The sequence below is a fragment of the Penicillium digitatum genome, chromosome 2, assembly GCF_016767815.1.
Source record: "Penicillium digitatum chromosome 2, complete sequence".
Lineage (NCBI taxonomy): Eukaryota > Fungi > Ascomycota > Eurotiomycetes > Eurotiales > Aspergillaceae > Penicillium > Penicillium digitatum.
The window spans coordinates 4280066-4305299 of NC_089385.1; the positions used below are offsets into that span (position 1 = coordinate 4280066).

A 25234-nucleotide genomic window follows, 5' to 3' on the forward strand; every position below is an offset into this window, starting at 1 on the left:
TTTGTATTGTATATTGTACACCAACGCAGCCAAGGGTATTGATGCAAAGGGAATTTCCATCTGCCGTGAACCATTGCAAGAGACAGTAACCATCAAATCGTCAACATCATGAAATTGCGCCTGCCGACTGTGCACAGCTTAGCCCATGCGGTCCGACACATCTCTGATATTGAAGAGGGAGCGCTCCTTGTCACGCGCAACACGCTCATCCTTAAGCATACTTGATATGGTCAGCGTCCTGCCAATTAGAAGATATTTTGTGCTCAACATACCGGCTATCCATACGAGCATCCTCACCCTCCACGTGTAGTCGCGCCTCGGGCTCGCGTGCCTCAATGACAAAGTGATTATCACAGTGAGGGCAGTATTCGTCACTGAAACCAAAATTAGCCCGCTGCCACTTGTGTTTTGAATACCGGGCCTTGCATACGTCTCATCGAACTCGGCAGCGTCCTTGCGGAAACACTTCTTGCACTTCTTGCATGCAAAGATCTATCCCATGGTATGTCAGACTGCTGGAATTGCGCTAGCCGGAGAATAGGGGCATACCATCTCCGTGCTCCTCTCGAGATTGTGCGACTCGCTCTCATGGTGGCATTCGGCGCAGTCAAACCATTTTCGGCCTAGATCTCTAAGGTCAATCCCCTGTGATCAAATGTGATGTCGATTCGAGCGTACAGCAGTGCGAGCGGATGGCCACTTGGGCGTTCAGAATGTGTTTACTGCAAAGCGGGGAGATTGTATTAGCTATCCAACTTTTGGACTAGGGGGATTGAGGGGATGTCGAGCAGGCTCGTTCTCCAGAAGATCGCAAGAAGCAGACTTACCACATGGCTATGGAGTGCGAAGGAAGAGTAACGGCCAAGTGCGAGATGCCGATGCTCAAGTCCGAAGATATGCAGACACAAAGTGATCGCCAACTCCCGTGATTCCCTCCACTTTCCTCCCCGCCACTCCATTTCATCAACTTTCGCCTTTCACCCCTTTTTACCCCCTGGATATCCATCGGAATTCCTCGAACTCCTTACGACAAAGCTCCGTCTTCTCTCACTGTGCCTTTGCGCCGCTTACATCGTCCCTTCTCTCCACACTCCGAGCCCCACGATATCCCTGTCACCTCAGTTCCGTACCCACGAACACCTACTCTACTGCCTCCGCGCAATTATTCGACCCCTAGGAGATCACCCCAAGTCTATGATCCACTACTTCAGCTGGTTACGGCGACGGATCCGTGATTATGGCCATGGCGGGCAAAGGACAACAGCCGGACAATAATGATGATGCTCCTCCCACTGTATGCACACGTACCTGTTTTGTTGTATAATAAACTAACCCGCACGCAGCCACAGAGACCGGTTTCCTCCTTGTTGTCTCACTTTGAGAATCTTTCTCACCGCAGATCTCCCTCTGCAGCTGTAGCTGCCAGCCCGCGCACTTCCACAACCCATTTGCAGGCAACTCCGGAGCCTAGCGATGACCTCCGATCCTCCAGCCGTGCTTCGCTTGATTTGCCCCGGCCTCATTCCTCATGGACCCCGGCTGAAGACAGACCAACTCCTCTTCAACAGCCCAATGGTGAGAACTCTCGGGACCGTGGGTTCTCCGGCAGACGATACGGCCGGCCCATCTCTATGAACTTCCACCGTTCATCGCCACAGCTGCCGCCAACTTTGACAGTACAGTCGCCCCAATCGCCGCCGCACGAACAACATCGCGATGAAATTTGGATTTCACAAGGTGACAGCCGCAAGGCACGGAGTCCAGGCCATCGCCCGCGAGAATCGACGTTCGTCTCGCCGGCACCACCTCGTCCGCTCTCCCCGATACCGAAGTTCGGACCGTCAGCTAATGCAGGGGATACAAGGCCTCGAGCGTCACCCGGGGCTCTCCGTGTCAATCTTACTGGAAACTCGGCAGACCGGAAACTAAAAAGCGCCTCGTTACCTCCCCCAGCCAACCGCGCATCAAAGCCCAAAATTCCGGCGAAACCGACTGCATTTTCTCACCCAGACATTGGCTCCTTGACTCCTAGGTCGCGACGAGCATCACCCGATCGAAGTGTTTCACCTTTTAGCACCCCTCCCGGTAGCCCAGAGAAGCATCGCACGGTCAAGCCCCAATATACCGGGAAGATCAGTGCTAGGCCAGCGCCAGCTCGGCCAATGACGGAGCCACCGACCCGGCGTTCGTTTGAAGAGCGATCACCTGTTCCGTCTGCGACCGCCAGGCATGACGCCAGAGAGATAGGATTTTCAAGGATCCGCCCTGGCCCAGAGCCCTCACGGTCCTCCAAGCCCTTGATGGTGCAGATTCCGTCTGCTCCCGTAGACACTCCTACATCTGCTGCCACTGCTCCTCCTCTTTCGGCGCAGAGATTCCGAGCCAGTGATATTCCATACGACCGCCCGGGGCTTCCTCCTCGACCTTCGGGGGCTCCCCGCCGAACTGGAGCCTCTCCAGCACGAGAGTCTTCCAGGAATGTAAACAGCTCTGCGCAGCTGACACCGATTGCCAGATCTGCACCTTCTTTCCCGCGTCCTAGCGAATCCGCAGCCCCTAAACCAATCCAGCGACAACCGTCTCTACCCCGCGAATCTCAACTTTCTTCTTCTCTTCCCGAGCGGTGCGTGGTGCGTACAGACACGGAGGAAGAAGAGCCTGCCGAAGAGCCTGCTATCTCAAGGACCGACTATCCCGATGCCTCAAAAGCAAACCGGCGACCCCCACGCTTTAAATCTGGACCGAAAGATATTCTGACGAAGTATGATACCCGTTTGCTGGCTGTGTGCGGCAAGTATGTGTGTACAACTGGGTATCTGACTCGGGTGTGGGATCTTACAACTGGCGACCAAGTGATGAGTCTCAGCCATGGTGAGACCGTGAAAAGCTTAGCTCTTGCTTTCAAGCCAGGGAAAGGTCTTGAAGATGAGGGCGAGCGTATCTGGCTCGGTACCAGCGCTGGAGATCTCCACGAAGTAGATATCCCCAGTCAATCCATCGTGGCCACCCGCGCATACCCCTCTCGCCGGGAAGTCATTCAAATCTTGCGACATAAGAACGAAATGTGGACGTTTGATGACGAAGGCCGGCTGCTTGTTTGGTTGCCAGACGAGACTGGCGCACCCAACTTGCAGTACAGCTACCATAGCCCTTCCGAACGCGTAGCCCGAGGCCACACATTCTCTATGGTAGTCGATGACAAGCTATGGCTGGCAGCAGGCAAAGACGTTCATGTGTATCGCCCTAATGCGCGGGATGATGTCCCTTTCAAGGTCTTCAAGCGACCTCTCGGTCTTCAGCACTCAGGCGATGTGACTTCCGGATCCTATACCACGCGAGATGGAGGTCGGGTATATTTGGGACACGCAGACGGCAAGGTTACTGTGTATTCCTCCACCGATTTTAGTTGCTTGGCGGTGGTCAACGTCAGCGTGTACAAAATCAACTGCCTTGGGTTTGTCGGAGACTATCTTTGGGCAGCGTATAAAACTGGCATGATCTACGTCTACGACGTCTCTACTAACCCTTGGACCGTGAAGAAAGACTGGCGAGCCCACGACAGTCCCGTCTCCAGCTTCGTGTTAGACATGAGCAGCGTATGGACCATGAACCGCCTGCAGGTCACTTCTCTCGGCACTGATAATTGCATTCGCCTCTGGGACGGCATGCTTGAGGACGATTGGTTGGGTATGTGAAAAACTTTATTTTCATCTGTTTATGGCTTCCACTAATATACAATAGATGCACGGATGCAGGCTAGAGACGTGGAGTTCTGCAACTTCCGAGAAATTAAGGCTGTCGTCTTGACTTGGAATGCAGGAGCTTCTACCCCCGGCAGTGTGCGAACGTCGGATTTCATCCGAAATGCAGTCACCCCTGAAGACCCGCCTGAGATCGTGGTATTTGGGTTTCAAGAGTTGGTTGATCTTGAGAATAAGAAGATCACAGCTAGTAAGTCATATGTGCCTTTTTTTTTTTTTTCTAAGTGAGTGTTCCCTGACATCGCTACAGAGAGCTTGCTGCTTGGGAGTAAAAAGAAGGATAGTGGCGAGAAGGAACACATGAGTCGTCAGTATCGAGTGTGGATTGATCATCTTACTCGCACTCTTCATGAATGCATGCCTCTCGAGGAATCCTACGTTCTTTTACACACTGCGAACATGGTGGGACTGTTTACTTGCGTTTTCGTCAAACACAAGGAACGCTACAATATCAAAAACGTCAGTGCTTCGGAGATTAAGCGAGGGATGGGCGGTTTGCATGGAAACAAGGTTTGTGATGTTCCAAGTCTCCGCTATGCCCTTCATCTAATTGCAGTAGGGCGCCCTTGTCTTGCGCTTCGTCCTGGACGACAGCTCGATGTGCTTTGTGAACTGCCATTTGGCGGCCGGCCAAACTCAAACCGCAAATCGAAACAATGATATTGCTGCGATCTTAGAAGCCGAGTCACTGCCTGCGGAAAACAGCATGACCCTACGGACAGATCAGTTTGCCAGTGGTGGTGATGGCTCGATGATCATGGACCATGAAGTGTGCATTCTGAACGGAGATCTGAACTACCGAATCGACGCCATTCCTCGCAATGTGATCATCGACGCAGTTCGCCAGAACAACCTACCAAAACTCCTGGACCGAGATCAGCTACTTGCGTCTCGACGGAAGAACCCCGGTTTCCGCCTGCGCGCCTTCATCGAGTCTCCCATCACGTTCGCCCCGACCTACAAGTACGACGTCGGCACGGATGAGTATGACTCCAGTGACAAGAAACGCTCTCCCGCCTGGTGTGACCGCATCCTTTACCGTGGTCTGGGCCGCGTCAAGCAACTCGATTATCGACGACACGAGGTCCGCGCCTCCGACCACCGGCCAGTCAGTGCGGCGTTTAAAATTCGCCCAAAGACAGTCCTTAGTCAAGAACGGAACGCTACGTGGGATGCGTGCAACAAGGAGTTCCAGGATGAGAAGCGCCGCTTGGCTTCTGAAGCTAGCATCGAGTATCTCATCACTGTCCTCGGAACAGATCCCCGCCAGGCCCGTACCTTGATCATGGGAAAGCCATAACCGCTTACCTGATTGTCTTTTTCTTTCTTCTATCCAAGTGAAGCGCACTTATTTTTAATATGAATTTGGGAGCATGGCGGTGTATATTGTACGACTGATGATTTAACGATAGATATGTATCATGATGTTTGTTAGAGCTAGAAAAAGGTTCCACGGTTCCTTTTATATCTGACAGTGTAGTATTCTTTGAAGATGTTCCCTTATTTGCCTGCGCATTTATACCTCGTGGACATCACTTCTCTCATTTAGGTCTCACTTACTGGTTCCCTCGGTTATCCTCCTTCTTTGCCTACGTTCTAATCCTCTTTGCACTACGATTTTACCTAATGAGCTCTATTTCTCTCACTTGAGGTACGCTGCTTTTACTTGTGTTATCAGTTCTCTATGGTTTCGTCTCTTACTACATCCTAGAATCTGCCCTCTATTCACAAGAGCTCCATTTTGAAAGGTAAAATTTCCGTGAAGGCATTTCCAGGTACATCGAGATCTACCTCCCACAGCCGTACATGCAATTATATGGCCAGTTCCACAAGGTCCAACAAGTCAAAGAATCATAGAGCGCCGGCAGAGATAGTCGGCATAAAAAACTTTAAGTTCCTTGACTACCGTACGCATAGCGTTTTTACCAGGATCAACCTCGGTCCTGTTAATGGGCGTGAGAGCAGGCTGTAAAGGGTCAACCGTTGCTGAGAGCTCTTTTTTATTCCTTTGGTTAGGTCCAAGGTGCCAGGGCGAGGTGGATTCGTGTTGAGACAATGGAGGCCATTCTGAACGCTCCCCTGGTCTATGACCACAATCTGCCATCATGGATGCAAGCTCCCGTAGAGGAGGCGAGAAGCCAATTGTCCTATGGCACAGCCCACCAAAAGTATCATCCAATTGATGTCACTGTAATATGGGGTTAAAATAGGAATTTCCCTTACAAGGCGGAACTGGATGCCACACTAGAGGCAGCCGAAGAGAAAGGATTGAAGACCTCCACTTCCAAGTACAAGATGCCTGTTGGAGGTCGTTATATGACTTCCCTGTTTACTCCCAGCCCTTTCAGTCTAGTTAGTGCCTGTAGATTGTTTTTTTTTTCTCTTCCTCCACGCATCCACAAACGTTCCAGAATCTTCACATAGCGACACTGTACTGCCACAGTGGATCCGTTGAAGAAGATATACTCTTCAATGTCCTGACGATTCGGACGTCGTTCAAACTCTCGACAAAGCTCCCACAGTGAAACTGACATGGTCTCAAAAGGACCAAAGGTCACACCCAAGACCGTAGAGTCTCTAGCGCAGCAGCAGCTGTGGTACAGTGGCTTTGATGTGACGACCGACCCAGGACGCCGGCAGTGTCAGAAGCAGTTAATACCTGAGCTCCTTGTGGGGGTTGACAGGGGTAAATCCGTGCCTATGGAAATCCCCAGATTGCTAAACGCCGCCAAATCTGAACTAGAAAAACTCCACGTGGCACAGAAAAAAGTTCAGTGAGAGGGTGAGGACCAGATCACGCATATAGAAGCTTCCAAGGTTATTTCCCTTCTCCCACTTCAGGCGTAACGAGTGTGTTCATAGTTATTCAGACAAGGACTCAAAACAACCCGGGACATTGGCCTAAAAGACATAGCAACATAATGGTCCTGTTTAGAAAATTGGTAACAAGAGCAGGGATAGTCTCGAGTCCAAGGGTTGTGTGTAGGAAACTTGAGGAACAAAGAAGGTGGGCGTTTCTCCAGCCAAGTATTTATAGACTCTTTATTGGCTTTGATAACTCCGTTGGCCTTGTTCAGATTCTAAAAGGGACCAATCCCTTTGTCAAAAAGAAAGAGAACTCCCTCGACGATATAAAAATTCGCGATGTCCCAGTGCAACTCTCATTCATCACACTTCACCATCTACAATCACACCATCAGTTTTTATTACCATCAAACCCATTCAGACCAACTGACACAGTTTCTCCAGAGACTAACTATAGCAATCATGCCTGCCCACCACCACTGTAACGCTCATGCCGGTCTGCCCCGTGTCTGGCTGGGTTGGGGTGAGTTGGGCAACCGCAAGGCTCAACTCCAAGCCGAGCAGGACGAGTAAGTGTCAAAAGAACGTTTCCACCAATTGCAAGGAGACAAACTAAAAAATTTCCCTTAGCTACTTCGAAACACATACCCCTGATTTCAAACTGCGACACCCAGACACCGGTCGGCGCAGTTGGCATGTGCACTTGGATGTCATTCGGAAGTCGACCCGTTGGATCGACTGGCGAATTCATAAAACTGGAGATAAGCAGAAGCTTGTTCTTCCTGATTTGGTACGTGCGGAGCAGGTCGATAGTCTTCTTAATTTCTTTTATACTGGTGACTATTCGGTGGACGAAGCCGATCTGAGATATTACTCAATTCGGCCCTGTCCCGGTGGCTGTGTCACTTGTCCTCAGATCTGTCAGCTCTTGCGCATTCACTTGTCCATGTTCCAAATTGCTCTTCTTCTTAGAATTACTGATCTTCAGGCTATCACGTTCCGCAGATTCCGTGATCTCATGGATACTGCCCCTGCTTTCGTTTTGCAGTACGCCGTTCACGCCGTCTACAGTAGGGAGCCTATCCCTGATGGCAGCAACAACTTTCAGATAACGGGATTGAAGTCCGTCACGGACTATCGCCCTGAGCTGGTGCTTCCTGCAGTTCTCCGGTATTGCGGATACTACCGACTGAATCCTCAGCAGATCACTAGACACGGGAGAAAGGTGAGGGTTTTTGGTGAGGCGGAGTTTGCTGAGTTACGCCGCAAAAGCCCCAAGTTTGCTGGAGACCTGGCTCTGGGATTGTGGCTGGATACTATTGATATCACAGTTCCGACGATTCAGTTCCCGGGTAACTCGGAGCCCGTCAGGTCGCTTCATCCCTATATGCAGACCCCACTCGTACCACAGGGGGTAGACCCCAAGCGGTCAAATTATCAGTACGTGACTTACTTGCAGCCTTTGCCCTTCAGGGATTTCAATGATCAGCGACCTTCGAACACTCCTACATGGACCCCATCCCCTCCGTGTACCTCCACTGGGTCGTTTGTTGCCACGCGGACTCCATCGCAACGCAGCCAGACTTCATTGCAGCAGACCCCAGGCGTTCCTCAACTGACCTTAGAGCAGACAGAGGAGCGTAGCTTCGTTAACGAAGCTCTATTCGATTCCACTATGGATCAGATCTCCACGCAAATACTACAGGAAAATTCCACTGGCCCCGTCGATTTGAGTAAGATTGACTGGACACAGACGATGGACTGGAGTGGAACGGATGTATCCGATATTGACTTCAGCGCGCTTTTACATGATGAGGGGTTGGGCGAGCCCGATCTGAATGCGTGGGACTTGACACAGGCAATGAACTGGACGGAAGAGGATCTGGCCAATGTGGACTTCACCCAATTATTGACTGACGACACCATGGACTTGCAGTCTTTTGATCCATCCTGCCTGGATCGGCCCATAGACATGGATTTAGATCTACCCGACTTGACCTGGTTTGACATGGCGGGTCTACCTGAGATCGACTTCTCCGGACTGACTTCCCAGGATTTTATCGACGGTGTGTTCTCGACTCAACCCTAGTACATGGACTCACTATTTCTCGGACTAAATCACCACGTTACCGTGCCTCAGGAGGTTAGCTTTCTCTCAGAGCCATTGAACTCAGAGATGGTTGTTGACTCTACTACTTCCAGCTTGATAGCCCGACAGTCAATCCCCATTTCCGCACAAGCCCCATGTCAACAACAGGCAGCTCGTTCCATATTTCTTTCTGCGGGAGCCAAATCTCGTGCATCGTCTTCGTGTCAGAGTCAGAACTCTACCCAAGCCCGGTACCATTTGAGGAGTCGCCCGAGCGTGGTTGATTTGAGTGCGGAACTCTAGATTTGTTCATGGATAAATAACAAAACCCAGGTGAGTCATCTACTAACATTACTAGTCAGCGGTATTCGTTCTTTTCTCTTTGTCTTGTGTTTATTGTTTTTACGCAGATTGAATCGTCTTTCCACTTCTTCGTCTTAGGGGTTTGAGATCAAATTCAATTTGGCTAAAGAAAGAAAGAAAGATAACAAATCAGCAAGGACTATCTCATCGTCACATAGTTTTATCCATCTTTTTTTTTTTACTCCGTGGATGATATAGAGCTCTGATAGAGAATCGATAGTACCAGGCTCGGGAATTGAGCCCTAAAACCCCCCTTTCCAGGGCAGTTACTTACATCATGAAGGCATAACCCTGTTGTCAACCCGCTATGTTCATTACACCTGGGGGGATCTATAGGGATGGGCTCCACTGGCACACATTGCCTATTCCTAGCCACTAGGTCATGCCAATACACATCAGGTCTAGAAAGTCAATCAAGGGCTATTGTTATCTTTTTAACTTGAATTAAATATAGAGAGGTCAGTTACCATAACTAGTATACACTATGTCACATACCTGATCTGCCCTACCGGCGGGTCCACGGGCTTATATCCCGGGAAGGTGTGCTGACTAATCTCCATGGTCAATTAGCCCTAGAAAAAAAAAAGACCCGGTGGGAGTTTTATGCCATTGGCATTCAAAGCTACATACCCCTCAGGGTCAGTGACTCCTTAGCGTGTGAGTCAGTGCTACAATTCATATGTACGGGTAGAGAGAGAGAGAGAGAGAGAGATGCAGAACTGTATACCCCACGTCCATTTGTGGTCTCAGTCCCCTGAGCCTTGAGTGGCAACTCTTTAAATAAATGGGGGTACACACAATTGGATAATTGCAAGTCGTGCAAGTCGTGCTATCTGTACCTTGTGAGATACATCTGCTCCGTTGAGACATGTAACCATGGACATCCACCCAGTCCACTACGTCAGAATTCTTGCCCTGTTAGATGCTTCTTTCCTTCCAACCTGAACATTGCCTATTGTCTAGTGTCCATTGTCCAATACCTGCTGTACCTCTTTGTCCCTGTTACATAACTACCAATACAATGCAATGAGGTGGTTTTCTTCCCCGCTTCGGGATTGTGCGTTCCCCCGCGATATCAGTGTCTCACGGTCGCGGGTCTTCATCTATCTCGGTCTAGCAGTCACTTTACTGCTTCTATCATATCAGCTGATTCTCGACCAGGCTCCGATTATAGGCACAAACTGGACAACGGGTCAGGGTATCAGTGTGGCCGGCGATAATGACCACGTCGTTTCAGATCCTACACAACCCGCCGAGAAGGAGTTGGTTCTCGCCGCCATGCAGGCTAGCAATATGTCTTGGGTCGAGGAATATCTGTCGGACTGGAAGGTGAATATTTATCGTGCTGATGCGAAAGATGGAGACGTTGGCTTGACCGTGCCCGTAAATAAGGGCAATGAGGCGATGGTATATCTAACGTGTGTATTCGATCTTTTGATTCCTTCCATCCCAAGCATTTTCTCATACCGATTGTCCTCTTCACCATTAGCTATATTGTTGATCGCTACCGGTCTCTTCCTGAAGTATCGGTCTTCCTACACGGCGGCCGGTACCAATGGCATGTCGATAACCCGTTATATGATTCGGTCATCTCTATCTCCCATCTCAACTTCGACTTCGTCCAGGAGGCTGGTTATGTGAATCTACGCTGCGCCTGGAGTGTCGGCTGTCCCAGAGAACTTGAACCCGCTCGCTATCTCCGCGAGCGACCAGATGACAAGGGACATCCCACGGCGGTCGAGTATCCCGATCGGTTTATGGAGCTTTTTCCGCGCGCGGAGGTCCCGGAGGTTGTCGGGACGCCGTGTTGTAGTCAGTTTGCTTTGTCCAAGACGAAGATTTACGAGCAGAGTCTTGAGCGTTATGTTCGTTTGCAGCGGTGGTTAATGGAAACGGATTTGGAGGCGGGCATCAGTGGGCGCATTCTGGAGTATTCGTGGCACAGTGGGTCCTCTCCTTTTGCGCTGATCTCCGGATGATCTCCCGCTAACCTCCGCCGTTTACAGTGATCTTTGGAAAACCGGCCCAATACTGTCTCGACCGACGTGAATGTTATTGCCAGACATACCGTTATTGTAACATGACCGATAGCGACATCCAGAAACAGTGGGTATGGCGCGGTTTACAGCTGCCCAAAGGATGGCCAGAACAGAGCGAACCCGCGGAATAGCCACGCATGTATCTCGCCTAATTATGCTTGAGTGAAAACCGAACTTTTTCCATTAGAGACCTAATCTATGTACTCCGATCATCATTTCAGGAAGCGCGATCATCGTCGCGCTAGATGCCCTTTTGTCCTCGAGCCAGCTGTTTCGAGATCCTGACCATTCCGCACAGTGGAATCCATGTATATTAGAGCCTCACCGCCACATATCCTGTTTACTCGATCGCCTGGCGTGGCCCTGACTACTCATCGGTCGCTCTTCATCAGCCGGAATCGCCAGGAACCCACCGAACCCGTTCCCGACGAGCACGCTCTTGCGCGCATCACCTCCCCAAGACCGGTTCAACTGGGCTTCATGCAAGCTTACCGGGCGCGTGGTTGAGTCGCGGCGTCCCGGTGCCGGGATTGGATCGTACGGGGTGAAATTCCACTCAAACTCATCCAAGCCCTTGCTGTACACGTTGAGGGGCTGCGAAAGCCCGCCTCGCATTTGCGGCCCATTTTCACCCCCGCCAAAGAGTCGTGGTGGAGGCATGAGCAGAAGGGTGTCTGGGAATGAGGAATCACGAACATACAAGTCTCGAAGGGCCGGTAAGGTTCGGGACACCAAACACGAGATAAGATAGGAATAGTATGAGGATACCACTGGTGGCATGCCGTGAGTCTCGGTTTGGGATGTGAGTTCATAATGCAGGAGATGCAGCGATCTCGATGCCAGGGGAGGAATCTGCCCCATGGGGAATGAGCGAGACACCTCCTGAATGACAGAAAGACTCTCCAGTCGCGGAGCGCCGGAAAGAATGCAGTGTAGTTTCGACGGAGCAACGCCGGTAGAAGATAATACCAAAGATCCCAAAGTCGCTCGGTTCGCTGGAGTGGAAAGGAACGCGGCAAGCCCGCTCGCGGTGACATGAGGGGTATCGCGAAGTGTAAGAGACTGAACGGGAGGGAATGGCGGCAGAGGCACGTTGACTGCAAATGCAGAGTCGTCAAGCCAATCGAGATTTTCGAGTGTGAGCTCCCGAAGATGGGGGAATGATCCGAGACCGGCGCGCAGAGTGCTAGCCTCCATGTGAACTCCAGATAGCTCCAGCACCTCCAAATTCACCCATAGCTGGGATCCGGCAAGACGTGCAAAACTGCCCTCGGCACCTTGGCGATAGGCCATCCGACGCAGCTCAGGGCATCGGGCCATCAACTCCTGTTTCAAGGATAGACACGATGTCTCGTCGCTGTACAAACCCGCCGGCAGATCAACAAAGCGGAGATTAGGAAGGACGGAAATCGTCCGGGCCACGTTGGCTTTGTTGGCCTCGCGGGTCATGTATGGCATTCGGAGGGACACCACCATATTCCCTAACCCCTGGGATTCTCGTACTGTTCGCATAAATAGTTCCAGACGGACTTGGGGGGCATCGATGGGATCACCATTGCGATTCAAGAATGAACGGCGTTTTCGCCTGGCAGCTAATTCGATTTCGAGTTCGCAGTAATGAACAGGGTCGATTCGGACGTGGGTATAACTGATAGCAAGACCGGTGTTAGGGTTCACCCTCGTCAACAAGGGCCTGGGGATCTCTCCTACAGAAGCGCGCGCGCATCGGAAAACCACCGCTTGTTCACGAGACTACAGTATGCCAGGTCACGCATATCGCATAGCATACAGCCATCGTTGGCAGATTCCTCGGAGGTTTCATAGGTATTATCCGTGGCGTGAGGACAAACAAAGGAGAAAATGCGTGCCAAAACTGGTCGCGGTAGCTGTTTGGTGTAATCTCGGGCGGGCACGTTAGCGCGGGGCGATGGTGGGTCGGTCGTTTCTTGGTTACTTCGTCGTGAGCTTCGTCGTGAGCTTCGCCGTAGCTTGTCAAAAAGGCCCATTCTGAAAGGAGATAGAGCAATGTTGACTCTTCAAGAGGGGAGATGACAGGGACAAAGTACGTTGATGCAGGGTCATAGTCTTCCCCCCTTTCAACCCAGCCACTAACATGAAACACTAACGGGGGGATCGGGGAGGGGGAGGGGGGTTTTCAGTCTAAGGGGGTTTCATCTTGGAGATCATCAGGATTCAAGGCTTTGCAGACAAGCAACATGGAATCACTTCTTATCGGTGCAATTGTTAGGAAGATGATCTAACGGGTGTGAGATTCCACTGGAGAATGCTTGTATCATCTATCGAGCCAACAGCGTCATTGGAGAGAAACTCCTGACATTCAGTAGGAAAGTGAACATCTCACTCATCCACGATTACCCAATTGTATCCTGGATTGGAGGTTATGATTGATCATTGACATCATCGTGGATCAGGATTGCAACCTCACATACTTCACTTACTGAACCACACACATCAATGGCTGACATCAATCGTAACTTTGATCCTTTTCCCTGGCCAGCATATCCTAACACGCTGCCAGAATCCACCTCCGAAGGACACTGGAAGCACCTGCCACCCTATGAAGGACCATCGGATGAGCAATTCGGTCTACTCAAATGGCGGGGAAAGTGTTTCTGTGGCAAGATCACCTATCTCTTGAAGCGAGAGAAACCACTCATTGCCAAATACTGCCATTGTCGCGTGTGCCAGGTGACCCATGGAGCTCCCCTTCAGTGGGCGGCGATTTTCCACAAGGACGATATCGCATTTCCCAATGGCGTGAGTGGCTTGCGATTTTACTCTTCTACCCACAATCGTCCGGACCATGTGTTGCCGACCAAGGTGTCCTGTGCCAATTGCCGAACACCGATCATGGATGAAGGCCGGAATATGTGCTTGATCTTCCCTCAATTGATTGAGCTGGCGGGATCGAGTCTGGAGCAAAGAGAGAAGACGGAGGCTTTCAAGCCGACGTATGTGTATTTTCTACTACTCTAGGACTGCAAACTGATGATCTTGGTAGATGTCATATCTTCTACCAGTCACGCACGCTAGATCTTCCCGATGGCCTTCCCAAATGGAGCGGAATGGAGAATGCTAGTGACCGGATGGACGACCACGGTCACCGGATCGGAGTCGAGCAGTGATGTCCCTCCAATGGACTAGTGGGGATGTGTACTTGTGTGAAATCGAAGGGGGGAGTAGCCAAATGAATCCTAACCGAGTTGAAGATTTCATCCATAGGTAACAATGGTAACAATTCAGGGCTCTCCCCTCGTGCCATTTTGAGATCACTGAGAAGTCTCTCTTCAGTTCTGTCATCTATGTCTCGAAACCAATCAAGTTTGATAAACCCCTTCTTTTACTTGGCACAATGTTCAACGGGTAAATAGGTTAGAAGAGGTAGAATGCCCATGGGCATACAAGGCAAGGATTGGGATCTTTCAAGGGAACAGAGAAATTGTAGTGATCAAGGGCAAAGGTAATGAATCCATATCATCCAGATCTCAACAATCTTTACAACCAGGTCAGTTCAGCATGATTGGAGGAAATGTGAATGTTCAAGTTCAAGCCTAGGCTGCAGTGTCTTTTCAAGCCCCCTCTGACCTTATATGTTTTACTTACGAGCTATCAAACTGAAAGCAAAAGAAGAGACGAAATCCAATTATCGACGTACAAGATCTGATGGAACAACCTGACTTGCCGGAGAATACATATGCCGATCGATCAGCTGATCCAAGGAGTACAACGTATGTTGTAATGCGCTTTGAGAAGTTTGATCTGGATGGCCTCTGTCGCCTAGCTGCAGCATGTTTCAGTGATGTAACCAAGTGTGTGGGCGTTATCAAACTGAAAGGAAACTTCAAAGCCTTACTTCTTACCATAGACGATGGCAACGAGGTCACAGCAAAAATCCCTTGCCCGAATGCGGGCCCACCCTTGTTAACCACGGCTTCTGAGGTAGCCACTTCAAAGGTTTTGTACGTTGTGTACGTTTTGTGTGCTCACCCTTTTAGGTGCTTTCGCACTTGGCTTAGACAAGTCTCAATCGGCGCCATAAGATGTGAGACCTTGTAAAATTTTCTATCCTTCTGCGTGGTTACGGGTGTTAAGCAATGCTGATATCTTGTAGGGTCGTGCCTTTCAGAATCTTCGTTGTCGATTTTCCGATGAGAGTTTGCTCACAAGGCAAGATCAGAAGTTGAGGTGCAGCGTCAACTCTATGATTTTGAGGAAAGCCAATCGATTGGTGAATATGAAAGTCTTCTAGCGAAAGTGAACATGATACTGCCAACCTTGTCCAGTGTGCAAAATGTTTCAGGCCCGGTCCTGTGGCACACTGACTTACATTTGGGAAACATTTTTGTTTCCCCAGATCTGCCCGGCACTATTGAAGGGATCATCGATTGGCAATCGTCTCAGATCTACCCTTTGTTCATACAAGGCTCGATTCCCAGAGTTCATCATGCCACCTAAAGACTATCATGTGGGACCTCGCTTCCCGGGGTTGCCAGATGGTGACGAGGACCTGAGTCCCGAGCAACAGAAACAGGCCACCAACGACAACGAGCTGGCATCGAGGTCCAAATACTACGAGATGTCCAGTCTTGCATCTAATAAGAGCGTCTATGAGGCCTTGAAGCTGGACCGCAGATTGTGGGAGCCTTTCACATGTTGCCAGCTATTCTTCCACGGTAGCTTGGCGTTTATTCCAGGACTGGGCCTCACTGGGCCTCCCGGGGTAACTGCCCCTCTTATGATGACAGAGAATGAATGTCAAAAACAGTATGAACAAAAAGTGCAATACGAATACAGGCTTTATCTGTGGGATCTCGTGAAGAGCCAGCTTTGCATCGACAGGGCCGGCTGCGTTCCAAATAACAGATGGGAGGCAACCTAAAAGGCGAACTTGGGAATTGCACAACACGTATATTGAGACAATGAGCGACGAGCTCACTCATGAAGCGGCCTCAATGAAATGGCCTTTTCCCCCACAACCGGTCTAATCTAGGCTGTTTCAATTTCAGATCTTTTTCTTCACCTGTTCAATCAATTCCAACATCACGCGTTTGCCTTCTTCTGGTCGCTCTTTATCTGCAATTTTGTGATTGACTTGTGCCGTTGCAAGTTTTCCATGCGGGTTCTTCCTTAGCCAGTCTCTGAGGCCCTCGCTCTTTGCCTGGCTATTGACTTGAAGGTGGACGTTGTAGTGGCCTGGCTTGTCTTTGATCTCTTCGCCCACGCCAATCCGGTATTGATATTCTGCATCATTTCTAGGTGTTTGCTTCTTTGGAAATTCTTTCTTTCTTTCCAGATACCTTTACCTGCTCCTCGATTTTGGTCCAGCGAAACACTTGGCAGATGTCTATGCTGCAACAGATTTGAAAATACCTGGGCTGGACGGAATTCCCACTCTGGAATTCTGCAAGTGAATTCCATGTTAGAAGATCAATAGTAAGGTTATAGATAAGTAAAGCTTAGCGAAGCTAAACTCATAGAGGCTCAGTAAGGAGGCGAGCTTGTAAGCCAAATCTACCTTTCGAGAAGAAGCCTTTGGTTTCTTTGCTACTATTAACCCGGCCGAGTAAAAGCGAATCCCTTATATCTCCCTAAATTAAGGCTATGCTAACTGCGAAAAGGTAGGTCGTCGATACCGGTAGGTAGATTTATATGTAAGTGACACGAGGGTTATTCGTAACTCTTGAGGACATATAGAGTGTAGTAAAGGTCGGGAATTCCTTTCACCAGCCACCCGTAAGAAAGGTGACACTTTGTCTGCTTGCCGTCGATTCTAACAAGCTTGGTATTTGTAGGACCAATCGCTCTTCTTTAGTATTAGAGGCCACAACTTGATCGTAGTTACTTGGTCTAACAAGCAAGGGAGACAGATTAACTCATCTCGAGTGGACTCCCTAAACTACCTGACTCGGGGGGGAGGAAAGGAAAGGATCTTACTGCAACATACATCTACTCATTGTCCTAGAAACATACCAGATTACATGACTATGCACGGCCTTCTAGAAGTGAACTTTTGACCTTCAATATTTGAACTTCTTGTCATCGGGGACCTGTGAAACTCAATTGAATGCCTCTTCTCACACGCTCGGGGTTGCGTCTCTCTAAGATTTCGGGGACAAATCCAAGCTATGAACAGGCACTGAAACAAGATCAACTCGAAAGTGAAAGATGATTTGATTTGAATAAGTGGTAGGCTGACAGCTTGAAGTGGAGACTTTCACTCATAGTACGGCTTTGCATCGATAAGCCTGAACGCAACTTCCTTGTCATGACCGAAGATCAACGTTGCGTTGTATAGTCTTTGAAGTCGGCGGATCATGTTAAGGCTGCGATACCATGCATTGTGATCCCGAGCTAGGCCTCCGTGGGGATGGCCCAGCTCATAATTCTCTGCAACGTGGAACTGATCCGTGGTCCAAATAAATGACCCGTCGTTGGCAAGATTGACTTGCATGATGCATAGTCCAGGAGTGTGACCAGGTGAATGGTGGAGAGTGATGCCTTGGAAAAGGTCAAGCTGTGACTCGTTGAAGGTATTCCACTTGAGCTCTTCGAGCAGCATGTAGTGCGCCAGGTAGACGCCCAAGTCCGCCCCGGTTGCGATCGCCCAACATGCGTGCTTGAATTCTTCTTCGTGGACATAGATTGGGACCTCTGTGTTTGCAAAATGCTCAAGTCCTCCGGCATGATCAAGATGCAGATGTCCAATGATGACCGCTTTCACATCTTTGATATCGTTCCCAGTGGCTTTGATAGCATTTGGGAGCTTGTGCTTGTCTGAGTATTCTACTCGTGGAAAGACATCCGTGACTGGCGCTGGCCATTTCTGTATGTCGGTTAGTATTACATGATGAATATGGCAACATAGTCTGACAAACCACTTCTAGGTCCTCAGCACAGCCAGTCTCATAAAGAATCAGGCCAACTCCCGGGTATTCAATGAGAGCGGCCAGGACCACTAAATCTCGACGTTTGTTCACTGGATTAGGGTTGCTCAAGGAACTTGTATTGCCCCCTCGGAAAATCCTGTACAAGGTCATTAAGAAGCTCAGAGCTTCATTCCCCCTCGGCAAATACACGCACCATGATTCATCTGCTTGGAGAGTACCCAAGTTGAGAATATGCATCTTGGTCCCAGCAGGACACTTGAATGCTGGGACCGCTGCAGATACCAGCAGTGCAGCGGGGACGGGGGAACTCATGTTTCAGATGGAAAGATCCAATAGAGAAAATTTGAAAAATAGGATCGTCACTAATGGTTTTTCCAGTTCCCCCCCCCCCCCCCCCCCCCCCCCCCCCCCCCGCATATTGGGTAGTTTCTCTCCCAAAAGTACGATGCAGAGAGGGGTTGTCTGACATACATGGTAGATCCAGTCTTGTTCCACAGGTTTCAAGTTTTGAGAGTTGCGTTTATAAACAGATGCCTTCCAGCTATGCGAGATGAGTCAAGCTTATACAGGAAAAAGGAGGTTGATGCCGTTTTTGGTATTCTACAACATCCAACATACAACATAGTGAAAAAGCCATCACAAAAAAAAAAAAAAATTGGATTGATCTTATATGCCACAGAATTTCCAACCTAAATAGTTTTAATCAAGAGATGAGACCTATTGGATCCGTTCACGAGTCAGTAGGAGGCCTACGAATTCAGGTCTAAATCATCCGAAAAAGGGAAGTTCTTCATAGCCGAAGAGAATCGGAGGGGACCTGATAGTAAATCCATGCCGTTCTGAGCTGAAAAGAAACCAAGTATACTGTTATACTGTGAGATAGTTAAACCCATGTCAGATGGGAATAACGTACCAGGTCAACCTCGACTGCAGGTAAACGGCTTCAGTATGCCAGTATCAGCCTGAAATTGACCATCTATAGCAGTATCAATGCAAGTTGAAGAGGATGTAGAAGGTAGATCTATAGATCCCCCTTCGTCATGCCCTTGTAATGGTTTATTTGCATCACCCGTGTAACCATGACAGGTCAAAGTTGATGCCCACTTTCTATCTAGTCCGATTCTCTGGGGATACTTACTTTTACGATATGTCTTTGCCATTGAATTTGAACACGATGGATCCTATTTCCGCCGAAAACACACTCGCGTATCATGGACTTTGGATGAAATCAACGACCACCGATGGAGTTACTTCAGCGCACACTCCCCCTGATCAAATCAAGTCGCTGATCAGGACCTTTCTTGAGGATATCGGCTTTGATCGCAGCATTCACGTAGTTCAAGACCATGAGATGACAAGGGCGGTTTGGCAGTACTTTCAAAGTCTCGAACTAGGAGAGAAGACTGAGCAATCGGTCCAACAAACCCTCCACCCTTCGGTAAATTTTGCATATCACGGGTATACGACTCTTCCCTTCCAGGTGAGGGTGCTCGGTGCCATTCAATTCCTCTATATGTTTCTAGTGGATGATGTGGCGGAGGAATTCATCGAGGACCTTCAAGCATTTGGTCAGAAGTAAGTCTACAGTTGGGGCTTCAAAAGAGTCTTCGACAACAGACTGATCCCCTTAGCTTTGTTCTGAATCAACAACACAAGCATCCGGTCCTTGCTGGGTTGGATTCTCACCTTCGCAACCTGTCGCATTATTACGGTCCATACTGCCATTCGGTGATGATCAAAGGCATGCTTGATTACATCAATGGTCGTATTATCGAGCATAAGATCAAAGTGTCCAAGTTCCAGTTCTCCTCCGCGTCCCGTCTCATGCCTATGTTCTTAAGAAGCAAGGTCGGGGGCGCAGAGATCATGATCCATTTTCTCTATCCCAATTCTGTCTTTCCCGAAGAGGAATTCGTGATGAAATATTTCCCCGTCACCTTGGAGCTTGTGCTCTTCATTGATTTTACCAATGACATCTTGTCGTATTACAAGGAGTTCTGTCTCAGCAATGAAACAGGCAATTTCGTGTCGAATTTCGCCGATACGCATCATGTCCAGCATGTAGATGTCTTGCGATATCTCACGAGCTATACGCCAGAGGTCGGTTTCCAGGTATTGATCTGTTACGATGGTCTCTTTGGCTGACAATGGACGGTAGGTCATAAAGTCGGCTTATAAACAGCTTCAATCCAATCCTTCGCTGCTCGCTTTGATCAAGGATTTCACGCAGGGAATGATCATGCTCTTCACGGCGCATCGTCGATACCATCTAGTGGAGTTGTTTGCAGAGGAGCAATATTTGCCACCTTATGACGAGGATGCATAGGGGGTTTTCGGTAGTCAGGCATGTTGCCAAAGAAGAGATATCCTCGTTGTGACGGTAACTCAGACTCTGATCTCATCATGCACAGAGAATACCATTGGTCTTAAGAGGGTCCGAATAGCTTGATCCGGTGCCACCGGTTATCTCTTTGGGATTCTTGCACTTAGATCGCGCCATTAGATTTGACAAGGTCCAACATCAGCGTTGCTAAGAGCTTGGGGAGTCTTTTCCTACGGCAATAATAATCAACTTCACAGAGACATGAAGATCTTCCCGCCTACTGTACAAAGTCGGAGATGTCCAATGACATCAGAAGAACCCACCCAATCACAACACTCGTATTTTCTTTCTGCCCCTCTACATTCTCCCTTCTTTACCCCCCATCTCCCTTTCAATTCGAGCAATTCTAGATATCATGTCTTGGTCCCAGAAGATTTTTACCCTCCCCTCCCGCAGCCGTGGCTCCTACCTTATCACCGACCATGTCCTCCAGGAGGTTCCCGAGATCCGCGACTACAAAGTTGGCATGCTGAATCTGTTTGTGCAACACACTAGCTGTGCGCTTTCGCTAAACGAGAACTGGGATGACGATGTTCGCGCCGATATGAGCGATGCGCTAGACCGGATTGCGCCTATGGATAAAAAGGGAAATCTGTATCGTCATTCTGCCGAGGGCGAGGATGACATGCCGGTAGGTGTTTGGAAATAGCAGGGGATTGGAAATTTTTGGGCTTAGATCGCTATCTTCAACCATCGAGCTCGGACTAGCTTCCACGTTTCTTTTAACCGTTTCTCGAACTCAGGCTCTAATGCACCACACAGGCTCACATCAAATCTGCGCTCATCGGCGCGTCGGTCAATATCCCCATCACCAACGGTCGCTTGGCTACCGGAACATGGCAAGGCATTTGGTACCTGGAGTTCCGGACCAGTCGACACAGTCGCAAGGTTGTCGCGACGATCCAGGGACAGAAGGCTGGAACGGGATGGAGCTGAGCGCGGGCAATTGAGAAGTATCCAAGTCCCCGCTACGAATGATGCAAGTTAAAAACAGGGATTTCCGTGGGCGAGACAGTCGACAAATGACCCAGATTATATGAGATCATCATATGGTAGTTGAAGTCGTACACACATTCTGAGGACAATACCATCATCATACACGATCGAAGGGCAGTGCATCCATTCATCGATATTCTGTACACGGCCTCAGGCCCAAAACAAATTGAAAAACGCAAAAAAAAAAAAAAAAAAATTGTGCAACGCCGATTAAAGGAAATCTCATGCTAGTCGCTTATCGCTGCTCCAAGCCACCCTCCGTCACACGCTGGGACTCGTTCACCTCGACGGCGTCACCGGTGGGCTCGAGGGGGTAGCTGGTGGCGGGCAGGGACTCCAAGTAAGCGCGGTGCTTTTCGTTGGCCTAGAGGGATGTTAGCAAAGATCCCATTGGAGCCGAAAAGACGGCGATTATCAATAGAACATACAAAAGGAAGGCCACAGTATCCGCAGGTAGCGATCTCGGGCTTGTCGGTGTTGATGAAAACCCTGGGGTGGCCAAGGGGACCACCACCACCATCACAGCTGACAACCTTGGACTTTGTCCAACGGACGGGCTGTCTGTGAATGAGTTCGATGGCGGCATATGGTTGCGGCTAAAGAGTAGCGTGTTAGTCTCAATTCTTTGATGTTGCCAACGGCAACTGCATAAGCATGGCGATTTTCAATGGATTCGCACCTGGGACTCCATAATTGTCTGCTCAAAGCGAGGTCCAACCATGGCTTTCTCGCGCGGCAGCTGACTGGCGGCCCAGGTGGTAGCACGGTTGGGAGCCTGCATGCTCCGGATGCGCTCGCCAACCTCGGGGGCCTCCTGGAGAGTACCGTCGTTGTGCTGACGGCCAAGTTCCTTGGTAGGCACAGCATTGGTTGCGGAGACATTCGGTGCAGGCTTCCGCGGGGTTGGGTCATTGACTTGGATAGGGTTCTCGTTCAGACGGGGCACGGTGGAGGCGTATGCGCGGACAACGAAACGCGGGCGGGCCGACGCAAAGGTCGCAATTCTGCGGCCACAGGACATCATATTGGGCAAATTTCCCCGGGTTGGTTGGTTACGACGGAGGACACTAAGGGCGTTGGCAAGGGACCAGGTGCTAAGTCGGCACTGAATAATCCGCGAGGTGTGGTTTGGTGAGCAGTCACCGCTTGCTGGTTCGAGAGAGCTCCACCCTACACTTGGGATTTTCTGCCGCATCATTTTATTTTGCGCTTCAGTGAAACTGGTTTGACACCTTTCTCTTTTTTTTTTTTAATAAAAGAAATTGGCTTTGTTTCCTTTGAGATCTTTCTTTCAAATCCATCATGGTTGGCTCTTCCTCCCCGGCTGGAAAGCCTGAGAAGACCATGTCGTCAAACCTATTGACCATGAAGGTATGAATCACAGTATCTTGACTAACAGCCATGGAAACTAACACTACATCACAGTTTATGCGACGCGCTGCAGCTGCAAAAGAAACTCAAAGTCTATCTTCTGATGACAGCTTACACAATTCCAAGCGCCCCCGTCTCTCCACTGAGGCTGAGAGTCCTCGTACCTCAGATATGGATGCGATCGCGGCGGCACTTGCTGCCGAGGAAGAAAAGCGGCAGCAAGCTGTCGCACGAGCAGCCGCAGAGGCGGGCGAGACACACTGGGTTCTTGATATCCCCACTACACCACAGTCCACTCAGCAGCCTATGATATTGGCGGCAGACTCGCTGGATGCAGATGATGATACCTACTCCGGTGGACGGCGTGCGTATGGCAATTTCAAGCGCAAAGAGCGCAAAGTCAGTATTTAATCTCTCGCACTTGTTACCTCTTACTCATCTTTTTTTCTTAGCCACAAATCACACCACGGAAGGAGGGCAATGAGGATGATGAGGATGACGACGATGAAGATGAAGATTTCATAATCAACCCGTCGAATCCACAAGAAGTCGCTAAAATGATGGAAAGGGCCAGATGCAAGGCGGAAGCTAAAGCGAGAGCAAACAGACGACAGACAAAACTATCTGAACTCACCAGTATATCTGGTTCTGGCCGAGGGTCGTTGTTGGGAGCCCCATCATCTGACAAGAAGAAGAAGAAGAAGCGTAAGAGCTACTGAATGGATGATCTCCCACGAGATATCCAATTCAGATTTTTGATTGGCGTTTTTAGCATAGCATAAATGGCGTCTTGGGGTTCCATTAATCAATTCCTTTGCAATATCACCTAGTCGTAAATGCCTAGCTATCACGGTAATCCTCTGCATCATACCAATTTCAAGGAAGATCTAAAGCTCATCTCAACTCTACTACTCTCATTGAGGAAACATCGGAAAGGAATCTTCCCATTCTTATCCCGCCTCTTCGGGATCGATTTTCATGTGTTCGCCTTGCTGAAATGCACAGAGGGCAGTCGCTAAGTTCCGAGTCGCCTCAGGGCTTGTGACAATATGCCCCAAGGAAAGCGGCACACACTATGCAGAAGCCGTCCATGTTTTCCTCCCCAAGACAAAAGGTTGAATTCTTCACCGTTGACAAATGCGTTCGAGAGTAGTAGGATCATCTAGACTTTAACGGGGGAATCGAAGTAAGTATTACGCATTCTACTTCTAGTACAAACTTGCAATCCAAACCAACCAATGGTAATAACAAGAGTACGCTTGGTGTAGTGCACCTTCGCGTAATCTTGAGCCAGCTCATCCCAGACAAAAATCAATGCACATTGTATGCACTAGGCCTTAGGCTCTGCTAGGGGACTCCACTGGATCTTAGCTGACCCTTCCCCTGCTTAAAGCGTTGTAAAGCAGCGGGCAAAAATCACTATACATGGAGATACCTAAGTAGCGAATGGCGGTTCTCGACAAGAGGTAAGTAGGAACCCCCCCCCCATCATAGCTTCGCCTTCTCCTCCTGCTTCCGCTTCTCCCATCCTTTCTGCGTCGCAAAATTCACGATCAAATTCCATGCAGCAACCCCAAACCCAACCGGTGGCACAACCAACAACGTCCAAGCCCACCATCTCGGACTTGATGCCGCAATACTAGCCATAGCCCCCTTAACAGCAACTTCCAGCTCCGCCTTATCAGCATCATTCCACAACACGACCCCGCGCCCTGTCGTCGTCCCCCGGAACTCGGCCTGCGTCGCTTTCGTCCGAACATCCCCCTGACTCCGCACCCGGTTCTCTGCATCCTCGGCTGTAAGATGCGCATCTCGGGCGCGCAACCGCGCCGTTTGGATCTCAGGATCGTGAACGCCGACCACAATCACTGTCCCGCAGATCAGATCCATCCCACTCTCGAACAGGAGCGGCACATCCAGGACAACTGCCCATTGCCCGCGCAGGTAGTGGTAGATCAGGGCTTTGTAGACTTCCCACCGTACGGCGGGGTGGACGATGCCGTTGAGAATTTGTCGGTCACGTTTGCGTTCTTCTGTGCTGCCGAAGACGCGTCGCCCCAACGCCGGCCGATTCAGTGGTTTTCCATTCACACTTGTGGGCGCATTTTCTAATAGTAGGTCTGGTGTGCTGGGGCCGAAATAGTTGACGATTGCTTTGTAGCCTGCGGTGCCAGGTTCGACTACTTTGCGGGCGAGAAGATCGGCATCGATTACTGGGAGCAAGTAGGGTGGCGTGGAGAGGATAGATGAGACTGTTGACTTGCCCGTTGCTATGGAGCCAGTCAGTCCGATAATCAGCATTTTGCCTTTGAAGAGAGGAGAGATTGGCAGCGTTGTCAAGTTGTCGATGTCAAAGTTGCGAATGCGGGGGATCCAAAAAAAAAATAAGCCTCGGCTCCGCATTAGGCATGTCTTCATGTACGTCATATCATCTACATATGCTCCGTACATATATGTATGCACTAGGAGATTCTGGATTCTCCGGATCCAACCAAACAGCTTCCAGAGACTAATTTGCT

At 49.7% G+C, this 25234-nt stretch overlaps 13 protein-coding genes across 13 annotated transcripts; 8 read left to right on the forward strand and 5 right to left on the reverse strand.

Moving 5' to 3' along the window:
• Positions 1–138: 138 nt before the first annotated feature.
• Pdw03_7522 (Zinc finger, CHY-type) lies at positions 139–832 on the reverse strand (the record flags this gene model as incomplete). The annotated part of the gene is made up of 6 exons (XM_014678312.2): positions 139–220; positions 273–374; positions 431–492; positions 550–623; positions 679–722; positions 828–832. The coding sequence occupies 6 exons, from the start codon at positions 830–832 to the stop codon at positions 139–141; spliced, it is 369 nt and encodes a 122-aa protein (XP_014533798.2).
• Positions 833–1237: 405 nt separating this feature from the next.
• Pdw03_7523 (Inositol polyphosphate phosphatase, putative) lies at positions 1238–5061 on the forward strand (the record flags this gene model as incomplete). Its single annotated transcript, XM_014678311.1, has 5 exons — positions 1238–1294; positions 1344–3687; positions 3742–3951; positions 4012–4271; positions 4321–5061. The coding sequence occupies 5 exons, from the start codon at positions 1238–1240 to the stop codon at positions 5059–5061; spliced, it is 3612 nt and encodes a 1203-aa protein (XP_014533797.1).
• A 1967-nt stretch (positions 5062–7028) lies between these two features.
• Pdw03_7524 (uncharacterized protein) lies at positions 7029–8655 on the forward strand (the record flags this gene model as incomplete). Its single annotated transcript, XM_014678310.1, has 2 exons — positions 7029–7135; positions 7197–8655. 2 exons carry the CDS (start codon positions 7029–7031, stop codon positions 8653–8655), a joined length of 1566 nt encoding a protein of 521 aa, XP_014533796.1.
• Positions 8656–10044: 1389 nt separating this feature from the next.
• Positions 10045–11188, forward strand: Pdw03_7525 (Di-copper centre-containing protein; the record flags this gene model as incomplete). The annotated part of the gene is made up of 3 exons (XM_066101680.1): positions 10045–10436; positions 10508–10962; positions 11025–11188. The coding sequence occupies 3 exons, from the start codon at positions 10045–10047 to the stop codon at positions 11186–11188; spliced, it is 1011 nt and encodes a 336-aa protein (XP_065956763.1).
• Positions 11189–11378: 190 nt separating this feature from the next.
• On the reverse strand, positions 11379–13063 carry Pdw03_7526 (Putative F-box domain protein; the record flags this gene model as incomplete). The annotated part of the gene is made up of 2 exons (XM_014678308.1): positions 11379–12705; positions 12768–13063. 2 exons carry the CDS (start codon positions 13061–13063, stop codon positions 11379–11381), a joined length of 1623 nt encoding a protein of 540 aa, XP_014533794.1.
• A 469-nt stretch (positions 13064–13532) lies between these two features.
• Positions 13533–14203, forward strand: Pdw03_7527 (Glutathione-dependent formaldehyde-activating enzyme/centromere protein V; the record flags this gene model as incomplete). Its single annotated transcript, XM_066101681.1, has 3 exons — positions 13533–13548; positions 13597–14029; positions 14080–14203. The coding sequence occupies 3 exons, from the start codon at positions 13533–13535 to the stop codon at positions 14201–14203; spliced, it is 573 nt and encodes a 190-aa protein (XP_065956764.1).
• Positions 14204–15522: 1319 nt separating this feature from the next.
• On the forward strand, positions 15523–15957 carry Pdw03_7528 (kinase-like domain-containing protein; the record flags this gene model as incomplete). Its single annotated transcript, XM_014678306.2, has 1 exon — positions 15523–15957. One exon carries the CDS (start codon positions 15523–15525, stop codon positions 15955–15957), a length of 435 nt encoding a protein of 144 aa, XP_014533792.2.
• Positions 15958–17292: 1335 nt separating this feature from the next.
• Pdw03_7529 (Metallo-beta-lactamase superfamily protein) lies at positions 17293–18277 on the reverse strand (the record flags this gene model as incomplete). Its single annotated transcript, XM_014678305.1, has 3 exons — positions 17293–17901; positions 17954–18101; positions 18159–18277. The coding sequence occupies 3 exons, from the start codon at positions 18275–18277 to the stop codon at positions 17293–17295; spliced, it is 876 nt and encodes a 291-aa protein (XP_014533791.1).
• An 862-nt stretch (positions 18278–19139) lies between these two features.
• Pdw03_7530 (Trichodiene synthase) lies at positions 19140–20291 on the forward strand (the record flags this gene model as incomplete). The annotated part of the gene is made up of 3 exons (XM_014678304.1): positions 19140–19540; positions 19597–20065; positions 20124–20291. The coding sequence occupies 3 exons, from the start codon at positions 19140–19142 to the stop codon at positions 20289–20291; spliced, it is 1038 nt and encodes a 345-aa protein (XP_014533790.1).
• Positions 20292–20703: 412 nt separating this feature from the next.
• On the forward strand, positions 20704–21284 carry Pdw03_7531 (Uncharacterized protein family UPF0047; the record flags this gene model as incomplete). Its single annotated transcript, XM_014678303.1, has 2 exons — positions 20704–20979; positions 21111–21284. The coding sequence occupies 2 exons, from the start codon at positions 20704–20706 to the stop codon at positions 21282–21284; spliced, it is 450 nt and encodes a 149-aa protein (XP_014533789.1).
• A 295-nt stretch (positions 21285–21579) lies between these two features.
• Positions 21580–22368, reverse strand: Pdw03_7532 (NADH-ubiquinone oxidoreductase; the record flags this gene model as incomplete). The annotated part of the gene is made up of 3 exons (XM_014678302.1): positions 21580–21708; positions 21773–21940; positions 22024–22368. 3 exons carry the CDS (start codon positions 22366–22368, stop codon positions 21580–21582), a joined length of 642 nt encoding a protein of 213 aa, XP_014533788.1.
• A 278-nt stretch (positions 22369–22646) lies between these two features.
• On the forward strand, positions 22647–23434 carry Pdw03_7533 (putative zinc knuckle protein; the record flags this gene model as incomplete). The annotated part of the gene is made up of 3 exons (XM_014678301.1): positions 22647–22715; positions 22770–23114; positions 23168–23434. The coding sequence occupies 3 exons, from the start codon at positions 22647–22649 to the stop codon at positions 23432–23434; spliced, it is 681 nt and encodes a 226-aa protein (XP_014533787.1).
• A 769-nt stretch (positions 23435–24203) lies between these two features.
• Positions 24204–25016, reverse strand: Pdw03_7534 (Dephospho-CoA kinase, putative; the record flags this gene model as incomplete). The annotated part of the gene is made up of 1 exon (XM_014678300.1): positions 24204–25016. One exon carries the CDS (start codon positions 25014–25016, stop codon positions 24204–24206), a length of 813 nt encoding a protein of 270 aa, XP_014533786.1.
• Between the last annotated feature and the right edge of the window lie 218 nt (positions 25017–25234).